Here is a 12,377-nt window from a genome sequence, read left to right on the forward strand (position 1 = left end):
GTGGTGGCACACACCTGTAGTCCCAGCTACTTGGGAAGCTGAGGCAGGAGAGGTACTTGGGAAGCTGAGGCAGGAGAATCACTTGAACCCGGGAGGCAGAGATTGCAGTGAGCCAAGATCGCACCACTGCACTGCAGCCTGTGTGACAGAGCAAGACTCTATCTCTCAAAAAATAATAAAAAAATTATTCTAAAGGAGGAACTTAGGTAAAGAAGCCCTGCTTTAAGTCAAATAAAGAGAGAAACTTGGTTTAGACAAGAGGCAACATGGGAGTGTACACACAAAGGGATCCTACTGACAGTCATCCAAGCTGTCCTTCTGATCCCAGGGCTGAACCAGATGCTCAGCTCTGGGAATTGTCCAACAGACCCTCTACAGGCTGATGACTTCATTCATGAAATCTGATCTCTGAACAAAGACTCATGGGATAGTGAGGAGTGCTGCTTTAATAATTTAGTCATTTCATCAAAGACATTGGTATTAGGTGACCTCAGGAGGAGTGAAGACCTCTCTATGTCAGATGCTTGGGCCCCAGAGAGTTGGAAACCAGGAAAGCACACTTCTGTTCATGGTTCTTAATCTTGGCTCCTTTATGATAAAAATTTCTCACAATTAAAAAAAACATTGTAGGCAGAGGGTTACTGATCCAACACTGACATCCAGTGTAGCTATCTGAACCATAGGGTCTGCTCCACTTCCAGGGATAAAACTAGGCTCGATTTACACTAGAATATTTAGAAGTGTGTTTAAATGACACAAATCAGGGCAATGTGGTTTACGCATTCATTTTATTTTATTTTAGAGATGTGGCCTCGCTCTGTCACCCAGGCTGGAGTGCAGTGGCGCGATCGTAGCTCACCGCAGCCTTGAACTCCTGGGCTCAAGCAATGCTCTTGCCTCAGCCTCTTGAATAACTAGGACTACAGGCACGTGCCACCACTCCCAGCTTATTCATTCATTTTAAGCAATTCTACCGATTGCCTTTCTTGCATACTTTTTAGGCTAACAGTAAAACCTATCTTTCCAGAGGGTGGAATGAGGTTGTGGGTTGCTGTTTGCCTTGTTCTTGGCAATTACCAACAATTCACACCAGGCCAGATGGGATTCGGCAACTTAAGCAGGTTAGTGAGTTATACCTCTGTGTACTCCTTGAAGCTCCGATTGATCTCTGTCAGACTCTCCCGGGCAGCTTTGCTGGCAGGGGATGTTGCGAAGGCTTGCTTCATTTTGCTGGCACCATCCTGGAGGCGTCGCTGGATACAATAAGCTTCATAGAGTTCATCTACCTGCCAGAATCAAAACAGGAAACAGAAATAAATGTCAGGCTTGAAAGAAAATACATAGATCATTGTTACATGCTTAATTTACTTTATATTTCTGACCTCTACAAAGAGAATCCTGTAGAAGTATTATCCTTTTAGATAGGGACCAATCATTTTTATTGTAGCCACTGTGATACATTTTGTCTCAAAACAGATTTTGCTCTAATCCTGTTTTCAAATTATGCAAAAGGGAAGTGCCTCTCTTGCATTGTTTGAGGCTATCATTGGAATTGTTTAAAATGACTCCCAGGTGACTTTGTGGGTTCATGGGTGGACTGTAAGTATTAAATAAGAAAGATGAGAGCTTTCTGTAAGTATTAAATAAGTATTAAACAAATAAGTATTAAATAATAAAAATAATTAAGTATTAAATAAGACTGTAAGTATTAAATAAGGAAGATGAGAGCCTTCTGTATATAGAACAAACACTGAAAGGGTTTGTACAATTTCATACCAAGGTGAAAACTTTGTAGTATCCTAGGCTAATATCACTTTAAGAGGTAGTGTCACAATATTAGGATTTGTCATCCTGATATTTACACATCCAGATTTAGTATTTCATAAAGTAACTTGGGGATATATGTTGAAGATAATTTTTGTAAAGTCTTGGCTCAACTGTAAAGGAAAAAGTTATTCTTAAAATTAGGGTAAAACACAATTGTCTAAATATATCAAACTGAACACTTAAGAACTCAACCCTTTTTCGTGTAAATTATATGACAATTACAAAAAAATAAATTGAAGCAATATAAATGAACTTTTGCTACACATCTACACTTATGCTTCTAAATAATAACAATATACCCTTTTCAAATGACTATTGATTTTATACTCATATAAGCCTGATAATAAGCTAATTCTTCTAAGGCAGTGATTCTCAATCAAGCCAAGGCAATTTTGACCCCCAGGGGTCTACTGGCATCTAGTGCGTAGAGGCCAGGCATGCTGCTAAACATCCTATAATGCAGAGGACAGCTTCCCGCAATAGAGAATTATCCCCAAATGCCAGTAGTGCTAGGGTTGAAATTTTTTTTTTTTTTTTTTTGAGATGAGGTCTTGCTATGTTGCTCAGGCTGGTCTCTAACTGCTGGGCTCAAGTGATCCTCTTAACCTCCCAAGTAGCTGAGACTACAGGTGCATATCATTGTGCTTAGCTAAAAAAAAAAAACCTGTTCTAAAGTTATTCCTAATGATATTTATCTCTATAAGTCTGGTACTATCTTTGACTGCAGTTAACTACAAGAATTTTCAGGCGGATAACAAACAACAATACCATCAGGCATTGTCAAAAGCAAATAAAACCTATTGCTTTGGGGAGGCATACTTACCTAGCACTATTTGAATTTTCATTTCAGTATGAACTTTGTTTCTTCAAAAAGGAAGCTTAACTATAGATCCAGAAGAAAGTGGAGATGCATATACTAGATTTCAGAGTTTAAGAGTCCCGTTTTGTTCTGAAGGCAAATTTTGGCTGCTCACTAAAAAGCATTACTATAATCTGTTTGAGGATTACAATTTTCCATAATTGCATTCTCTACACAGATATCAATGACACTTAGTTTAGAATGCAAACATGAAGAGACTAAAAATTATTCTCTTGATTAAAGGATTCTTTGTTGCTATTTACTTCAACAATGCACTCAACTCTGCTGAGAAGAATGCCCAAACTGAAAAGAATCATCTTTAATCTTCAGGGTCAGTGGATTTATCTCTGATTAAGAGGGAGATATAAGACTCAAGGAGTGTCCTATCTGCTGATGACATCTTTTGGTTGATGGTTGGCATAGAGTGCGGTTTCCGTGCTTTAAAGCTAAGCCTCATCTGGTGAGCTTGGTAAAATGCTGATGCCCAGGCCCCACTCTGAGATGCTGATTCAGTAGCTTAGGGCTGGGCCAGGAATCTGAAATTTTAAATAAACATTGCAAATTGTTCTGATGTGGGAGATCCCCACAAAACTTTTAGAAACCCAAGTGCTAATATCTCTTCCAATGCAGGTCAGGCTATGTCACCCATGTGGTCTTCTGGGGAACTGCCCTTGCAACCCTTTCCCCTACTAGTGGGTACGCCAGAGTTTCTGAGCTTGTTATCCTTTCAATAAGGAGACAGTGCCCACAGGACCATCGGTATAGCCATAATGACTTAATCTATTACTTTGTGTAGCGAGAAAATTTATTCTTTGTTTTTGCTTAAATATCAACCTATCCTAGCCAAATGGAATTAAACTTTTGGATAAAGTATACCTAGGTAGTCACCTTAGCAGAAGGCCATTTGTAGGCAAGCATTTATCTTACCTATCAGTCAGCAGTGGCTCATTAAATAAACTGATTAATTGAATCATTCAATTACATATAATTTGTTAGGCGTCTGAATATAAGATATTGCAAACAGAAAGAGTACCACTGACCTTTGAAAACCATTGGGATTGTTGTATCTAACAACCATGGATGCAAGATTGATAAATATACCCTTACCTAATACTGATTGTTTGCTTGCTGTTTTTTGAATTAAACAATAATATGTCAAAGCTTGCCTGCCACATAAATACCTTCTGATGGATGTCATTGTTTTATTTATTGAGTTTAGCAGAAATAGGAGCAATTTCAGATTTGCCTAGGTAGTAAATATCTTTCAAAGCAAGAATGTACGAAGGCAGGCAGTAGCATATACACGTATATCCATACATACAAATCATCCTAGAATTTTAAACCAGAAAGGATTCTTAGGATCATGTAGATCAAATCTGTGTACCTCCCCAGCTCCACTTCACAGAGTAGAAAGCCAAGATTCACATAGATGACATAGCAAGTGAGTAGGTGGCAGAGCTGGGAATAGAACCTAGGGCTTCTGACTCTTAGAGAGATCTGCTAAAACTCCCAGGCTCCCCACTTGGAAGAGAGGCTGATAGATATAGACAAACAGGAATTGATAATGGTGTGATTTAGCTGCCTCTAAAGGTAAATATTTTCTAGGTGGCACCAATAACTCCTGATAGTGCCCAGAACAAGGGGGTGATAGTCAGCCTCATTGGACCACCAGTGAACTATGGGGTTCAGGGCTGGGTGTCAGGGACACTGACAAAGTAGTGCACATCTAGGGGAGAGAGGATAAAATGGCACCTGAAAACCATGCCGTATGAGGGAGAGTGGAAAGAGCCAAGGGCTTGAGAGAGATTGAGGGAGGCGCTGAGACAGCGGTCTTTTGGTAGTTATAAGGCCTTCATGAAGAAGTTTATGGGGCACCAAGTGTTATGTGGAACCAGAGTGTAAAGTTAGACAAACATGAAGTTTTATGTAGGGCTAGTTTGATTGATAGTTTATCTCTAAGCACTCTACACTGAGGCTGGAAGTAACTGTGCCTGTTACTTAGCACTTAATAAATGTTTGTGGAACTGAGGTAGAGTCAAAACTGTGCTGGGCCATCAGGCCTTCCATTCTTATTGTTCCTCCATCTTTAGTGCCCACTTGATGACGTAATTGCTAGTCAGCTTAGGAGTCAATTGGATAGGAAGTTCTCCACGCACTAGATACTACGCTCAGGCCAAAGGTGTATTTGATTAGCAATAGAACTGAAAAACAGGCAACGAGAACAGGAATTTCAGTTACCTTACTTATATGAAACTCCAGGCGTCTCATGTATCTTTCAATTGTTTTAATTTGCTGGAATTAAAAGAAGTTTGAAAAAGTACAGTCATTTATAGTTCAATTGACTTAGGCTTGTGAGAATATCTTAATTATATCATACTCAAAAGTATTAGAAAATCCAATATATTTCCCCTTTCCTTCTATCTTTGAAGCTATTTTAGAGATTCTCTAATACCAATTTGGATTTTTTTTTTTTTGAGACGAAGTTTCGTTCTTGTTGCCCAGGCTAGAGCACAATGGCACAATCTGAGCTCACTGCAACCTCTGCCTCCTGGGTTCAAGCGATTATCCTGCCTCAGCCTCCCAAGTAGCTGGGATTACAGGTGCCCGCCACCATGCCTGGCTAATTTTTGTATATTTAGTAGAGATGGGGTTTCTCCATGTTGACCAGGCTGGTCTTGAACTTCTGAGCTCAGGTGATCCACCAGCCTTGGCCTCCCAAAGTGCTGGGATTACAGATATGAGCCACCATGCCCGGCCCTGGAAATTTATTTTTTTAATATTGAATAAATATTTTGAGATGTGAACTTGAATTAGTTATCAGAATCCTTGTGTTTAACATGAAGAAAGGCCAATCCAATGGAAGTCATTAGATTCTGACAGAACAGTATCATATTGGAGTATATTTAAATTTCTCCATAATAATATATTTTATCTTCTAAGATTGGTTCTTTTTCCCATTCACATTTTAGTGTCTTTGAAATTGGGGTGCATTTTACAATTGCTACCGGCAGACAGCTGCCTGTACAAGCTCAAAGATAATCATAGTTGTTCATGTGTCATCTCTTTGAGTTGTAATTATTATTATATGCATTTAATTGCCTTTTAAAATGTCTTCAAAAAGAACACACTATGATTCAGCATTGAAATAAAATTATTGTGCACATAGAAAGGCATGGAGCAGCACCGTATATAAATTTTTTTAAAAAGAAAGAGAAAAAAAATCTGTGTCTAAACAGACCTAACAGTTTTCTTGATAACTATAAAATGCAAATTTTAGGTAAAATGAAACAACTGTCAGATTTTAACTGGAATCCTTTTTTTCTCTTCATGGCACATGAAATAATGGTGCATTTTCTAATCAACAATGACTCAGATTTGATGAAGTATAGTAATTTATATTCAGAGACAACACAGGTAAAGGCCTCCAAATGCTTGGGAAGTTCTTAAACTTATAAAAGCACTTCAACCCAGTGGCATTTTAATGGAAGTGACCTTAAACACTTTATTTAATCTATAGATCACAGTACTTATTCATTATCCTCATTAGACAAAAGTATGCATTTTTCCAGGATTCAAAAAACTATTAGTTCTCTAGGATTTTTCTGTCTCTAAGAGGGTCTCCCATTGACTTCTCAAGGATGCAGAGTTTTATTTTATTTTTTGAGACAGGGTTTTGGTCTCTCAACCCAGGCTGGAGTGCAGTGGGTGCAATCACGGCTCACTGCTGCCTCGACCTCCCGGCTTCAGGTGATCCTCCCACCTCAGCCTCCTGGGTAGCTGGGACCACAGGCACACACTACCATGCCTGGATAATGTTTTGTATTTCATTTTTTGGTAGAGATGGGATTTTGCCACATTGCCCAGGCAGGTCTCAAACCCCTAAGCTCAAGTGATCCACCCACCTCGGCCTCCCAAAGTGCTGGGATGACAGGCGTGAGCCACCGTGCCCAGCAAGGATGCAGAATTTTTTTCTTATTAGCACCCCAACACGGAATGGCAACTTACCTTGTCTAGGTCATACAGTACACCCTACAATAAAAAAAAGAATATCTGCATTTAAACATTATCTTTCAAAAGGTTACCCATCTTAACAGAATGATTTAGCCCACATTTGCACATTATCTGTGGAAATAATGATCAGCCCTACAAAATTATACTGGATGTTTTACTTTAAAAGAATAAAAACTTGGGTTATTTTGCTTTAAAAGAATAAAAACTTGGGTTATTTTAAATACCAGTAAGAGTACATTTAAGAGCTGACATTTATTTACAGTCTGTTTCTAGCATTGCATGCAGTCCTCCCTGCGCCTTGGGATCTCTAAAGTTTTCACTTGCTTTGAGCTCTCCTGTCCTACCTATTGAAGGGCCTGTAAATTCATGGTCATTAACAAAAATTTAAAATAAATGGTATGAATATAAAACATAGCAGTGGTATATGTGTTAAAAAAATACCTGCCTCGCTGTCTAAACAAATAAAATTGATATTTAAGAAGAGTTTTGTTTTGTTTTTGAGACGGAGTTTCGCTCTTTTGCCCAGGCTGGAGTGCAGTGGCACGATCTCGGCTCACCGCAACTTCCTCCTCCCTGGTCCAAGCGATTCTCCTGCCTCAGCCTCCTGAGTAGCTGGGATTACAGGCACCCGCCACCACGCCCAGCTAATTTTTGTATTTTTAGTAGAGACAGGGTCTCGCCACGTTGGCCAAGCTGGTCTTGAACTCCTGACCTTGGGTGATCCACCCGCCTCAGCCTCCCAAAGTGCTGGGGATTACAGGCGTGAGCCACCACGCCCGGGCTTAAGAAGAGTTCTTGAGGCTGTGATAAGCTTTTCTCAAATTGTTTTTAAAGCCAGCTCATTTCCTGTGTGCTCATAGTATCATAGTATAATCAGTGCACTATCCTCGTATCCTCCAATTGAAGGTTTTTTACGGAACATGAGGTCTTGGCAGAAGCCCCTGCATTTGTTCACTGTTGTTTTCCAGGAGAGATATTTGCAGCCACTGAGGATGGTCAAGGGCATTCACCAGCTCTGAAAGCCCTGACACAGGGGTTCCACATAGATGCAGGCAATTTATATCCTAACATCAGTAGAACATAAAAATTTTTAACATTGATAAAGCCTTGAATCTCTAAGCCTTTGAAAAGGACAACAGTATACATTTGAGCACATTTCCTACAAAAGAAAAAGACAGCAGTTATGAATTTCTAGCTGTACCTCCTAGGACTATGTTGAGTTTTCTTGGGCTGATTTCTTGAAACAGTGAGGTATAATATGTAGAGTTGAACAAAATCATTTAAAATAGTGTAGACATTAGAACCACCTCTTCAATCACACAAGTCCTCACAGATTCATGAGAATAGAAGAAATTTGCAACATAACATGTACTTGATCTGGTCTAAGAACTCTTAACTTCTCATGGTGGTTACTCCTTTGAGCCTCTTTTCCCTCCCTGATTTTACTGATTATATTTTTTAAAAATTGGAGTAAAAGTTCTAGATTCCAAATTATTTATATTAATTTTTTATATTTTTTAAAAACACAGACGGGGGGTGGGTCTCACTTTGTTGCTCAGGCTGGTCTCGAACTCCTGGCCTCAAGCGTTCCTCCCACCTTGGCTTCCCAAAGTGTTGGGATAACAAGCATGAGCTACCGTGCCTGGACCCAAATTCTGTATGTACTAACAATATGCTAGGAAAACTTCAACTTTTCATTTCCTTGTATTATTTAGGAGGGTGGTAGAGGACATTAAAATTTTTTTTCCTGATTATAAAGTTTCATGAAGATATACATTTAAAAAATGATCTCATAAACATGCTTGGAAAATATTGAAAAGTATTAACTAGAATGCATTAAGAAGAAAACATACCCTTCTTTTTCCTTCTAAGACATACTGGGGGATGCAGATAGTACTCTGCCCCTTGGATCTGCTTTTCTCAAACATTCCTCCCCAGCCCCATCCAGTAAAAGAAGCTATTTGGCTAAAAAGAACAGTGTTAACATCATAATGACTGCATAGTACCTACCAGGCGAGAGTTTCTTTTCATATCTTTTAACTGAGCTGTCAACTTGTCCAGCTCCGTCTGGTGAACCTCCAGATATTCACTGCAAAGATAAGACAAGATGTAATCGTAATCTCTGCGCCTGTTAAGTGGAATCTGGTGCTGTTGCTGACTTTTCCTTCTCAAAGGGGATTAAGAATTGAACCTTGCTCTGTAGTTGGGCAGGAGGCTTTGTATTTTCCCAGTCTTTCAACATTTTGAAAGGTCTAGCAGTGGCACTGGATACTATCCAGCTGGGAAAGTAGAAAAGGAGAAAAAGGCTGAAAGTCGAGAAAAGAAAAACCAGTGGGGAGGCAAGGGGCAAGATGTCTGTAGAGTCAGCCCTGGCTCTGGCCTGACAGAATTCTATCTAGTCAAATAGAACAAATAGTGAATGTCCCATTGCACACTAGGAAAGTCTTATTCTGGGTTCACAATCCCTGTAAGATATCAGGGAGGTTTCAGAACCCTCCTTCAGCAATGTCTAGAGTGGATATGTCTGTCCATCATTGTTTAAGTGAAACTCAATACTGCACAGGGTTCCAGGTCTCCATCAATGTTATGAATATGATGTGGAATACCAATATATTTCCCATCTCTGGGACTTATGTCAGGCTTCCCTAATTGTGGTACAAGAATAAAATACCTCCTACAGAAATAGACATCTGAAAAATGATCTCATAAGACCAGCTTTTCTCTGACCCCTTAGGTCTTTCCTTAAAGTACATTATCAGGTTCAAGTTCTTACTCAAGTCCATTTTTCAAGGCCCTGTAGACTTCTTCCACCCTTTTAGGCTGAGGCTCTTTGGGGGGATTGTTGTTTTTGTGGCCTAAATTGTGCATTTTCTTCAGTTTGGCCTGAGGCTTCTTGAGAGCGGAGGAATTTTCAATGAAGGAGTTACACCTATGGAAAGAACAGAAGAAATTGTGAGGATTGGGCATCCAAAAGGATTTGACCAAAGAAAAATGTCTTCTATTATTTACTTGTTTGTTTTAGAGACAAAGTCTTCTTCTGTCATCCAGGCTGGAGTGTGGTGGTGTGATCATAGCTCATTGCAGCCTTGAACTCGTGGACTCATGAGCTCAAGTGATCCTCAGCCTCCCAAGTAGCATGTGCCACCACACCCAGCTAAATAGTTTGTTGTTGTTTCAAGAGAGGGGGTCTCAGTTTGGTGCCCAGGGCAAAGTGCAGTGGTCCGATCATAGCTCACTGCAGCCTTGAACTCCTGGGCTCAAGTGGTCCTCCTGCCTCAGCCTCCCGAGGTACTGGGACCACAGGCATGCACCACCACACCTGGCTAATTTTTTTTTTTTTTTTGTAGAGATAGGGTCTAGCTTCAGGCAATCCTCCTGCTGTGGCCTCTCAAAGTGCTGGGATAATTTTTTAAAACTTTTTTTGTAGAGATGGGGTCTTGCTATGTTGCCCAGGCTGGTCTTGATCTCTTGGCTTCAAGCAATCCTCCAGCCTTAGACTCTCAAAGTGCTGGGATTACAGGCATGAGCCACTGTGCCTGACCAAGAAATGTCTTTGTAATCATCTTGTGTTCACACTAGTGTCCTTTGCAGAAGGTAATGTTCCCAGATCTGAGCCATCCTGCATTTCGTTTCTTAGTATTTGATTTGTTAACTGCTGAAACCTGAAAGCTCTGTTGGGCAGAGGCTACCTAGAGTCAAAGTCTGGCTTCAGGGAATGTGTATTCTGAGTGGAAATGTATTGCTTTTCTAAAACATCATAGGAAGCTAAGGGCAAAGAGTTCCAGGTGGACATAATAAACAGGCAGAAGGATATAATCCAACTAAAAAGATACATGCACTATGCAATTTTAGGTACAAGTGTCTATGAAATTCAACGAGGATGTGAATAAATTCTTTTCGATAAGGGACCATAAGCATGACAAATAGCTAATTCTATATGACATTAAAATACACGTAGCTTTTTTAAAAGCTTTATTTTTAGGAAGCAAATTACTGATTAGGTATAACTTATAAAATTTCAACATCTCTAGTAGTGCCAGGGATACAGCTTGCAGCGGTAAGATGGATATCTGATAACTTAAAACCAGAGTACTGATCTAATTAGGAGATGCAGAGGCTAGGCCACTCACTGACCCAGCTATCAGTAGGAAAGCCGAGACCTCCGAGGCCGGAAGGTGCCTACTGCACCCCTCCCAGGTTAGTTATTCGTTATACTCTCTGCCATCACCGTGTGCACAAATGGGACAATACAGGTTAAAGCACATAGGGCCCCTCAGAGGGCAAAGACCTTTATGATAACAGAAAAACTGAAGATAAACTTGGTTACATGTTGCTTATTCACTGTCTGTTCTTTCTTTCTTAAGTTCCCCTAAGTCCTGTTTCAGATGAGAGGAGATTCAGGAAACTAGAAAAACTAACTTTGGCAACCTCTGTCTGAATTACATCTGCTCCCCAGAGTCAATCTGCAGAGGCAGAATCATTATCCACTGCATGATTTCATAGCAAACATAGTCTCCAAAGTCTGAATGCAATGGAAAATGTGCTTCAAAAAGGGGTGGAACGAGGGGTAGTGAGAGGTCTATGCATATATCACTAGTTTGTCCTAAATCCTCAGCCATCATCCTTGCAGGAGGAATTCTAAATGATAGAAAATAAACTATAGCACTTAATTTTTAGTACATCCTTTCCATGAAAAAGATTAAAATGGGGGGGAGGCGGGGGGGCAGTTTGACGAGGCTGAATGCACACAGACCCTCTTCACAACATCAAAGTTCACTTCCTTGGCACGCTGCATCCCGGGAGAGAACCACACAGTACTTGCCTGGATCGCCTTTCCTGGAGGCCGCTGAAACCCGCAAACGACTGGCTTCTAATGATCCCATTGGGCCCTCCAGGCGAAAAAGACTGGGATCCTACCAACATGATTTCCGGGAGTCTGGTCGGTAGTCCTAGAAGACAGTGGAAAGATCATGACAATTTATAGGCAGGTTCAGACAGAAGATGCACTAAGCTTGTCAACAATGATAAAGGCTGTAAAGTAAGCCATGAGACTGTTAAGTGCTTGTGAGGTTCTTTATTATGGAGTGTCCTGAAGACGAAGGGTTCAACTCGCAAAAGAATAAAAAAGATACCCATCTATGGCCAGGCGCGGTGGCTCACACCTGTCATCCCAGCACTTTGGGAGGCCGAGGCGGGTGGATCACCTGAAGTCAGGAGTTCAAGACCAGCCTGGGCAACCTGGTGAAACCCCATCTCTACTAAAAATACGAAATTAGCTGGGCGTGGTGGCGCATGTCTGTAATCCTAACCACTCGGGAGGCTGAGGCAGGAGAATTGCTTGAACCCAGAAGGCGAAGGTTGCAGTGAGCCAAGATCGCCCCACTACACTCCAGCCTGGGCAATAAGAGCAAAACTCTGTCTAAAAAAAAAGAAAAGAAGAAAGAAAATAAATATAAATTACACAAAATTGTCCATCACTTTAGGTTTCCTTCAAGAATTTTTTTTTTTAAACAAGGTTCAACCACACCCTGAAAAACATGAAAACTGTTGTAACATTTATCTCCATTCAACAACAATAAAAACACACAAATAGGCCAATCAAAGCTTCAGATAAGTCATGCATCAAACTGAAAACACAGTCAAGTCTTAAGGCGGAATTCTACACCTAGGGGTCATAAAG

At 40.4% G+C, this 12,377-nt stretch overlaps 1 protein-coding gene across 11 annotated transcripts in view; it reads right to left on the reverse strand.

Moving 5' to 3' along the window:
- RIPOR2 (RHO family interacting cell polarization regulator 2) overlaps positions 1–12,377 on the reverse strand; it is a 125,835-nt gene that overhangs the window by 53,820 nt on the left and 59,638 nt on the right. For all 11 annotated transcript variants that reach the window (XM_034961558.4, XM_003823206.7, XM_055113229.2 and 8 more), the window contains exons 2-7: positions 11,520–11,646; positions 9,471–9,626; positions 8,708–8,786; positions 6,692–6,715; positions 4,925–4,978; positions 1,137–1,286 (exon numbers count right to left, since the gene is read on the reverse strand). In XM_034961558.4, coding sequence (XP_034817449.3) covers positions 1,137–1,286; positions 4,925–4,978; positions 6,692–6,715; positions 8,708–8,786; positions 9,471–9,626; positions 11,520–11,646 — 590 coding nt within the window. The remainder of the gene's footprint in view (positions 1–1,136; positions 1,287–4,924; positions 4,979–6,691; positions 6,716–8,707; positions 8,787–9,470; positions 9,627–11,519; positions 11,647–12,377) is intronic.

The sequence above is a fragment of the Pan paniscus genome, chromosome 5 (genome assembly GCF_029289425.2).
Source record: "Pan paniscus chromosome 5, NHGRI_mPanPan1-v2.0_pri, whole genome shotgun sequence".
Taxonomy (NCBI): domain Eukaryota; kingdom Metazoa; phylum Chordata; class Mammalia; order Primates; family Hominidae; genus Pan; species Pan paniscus.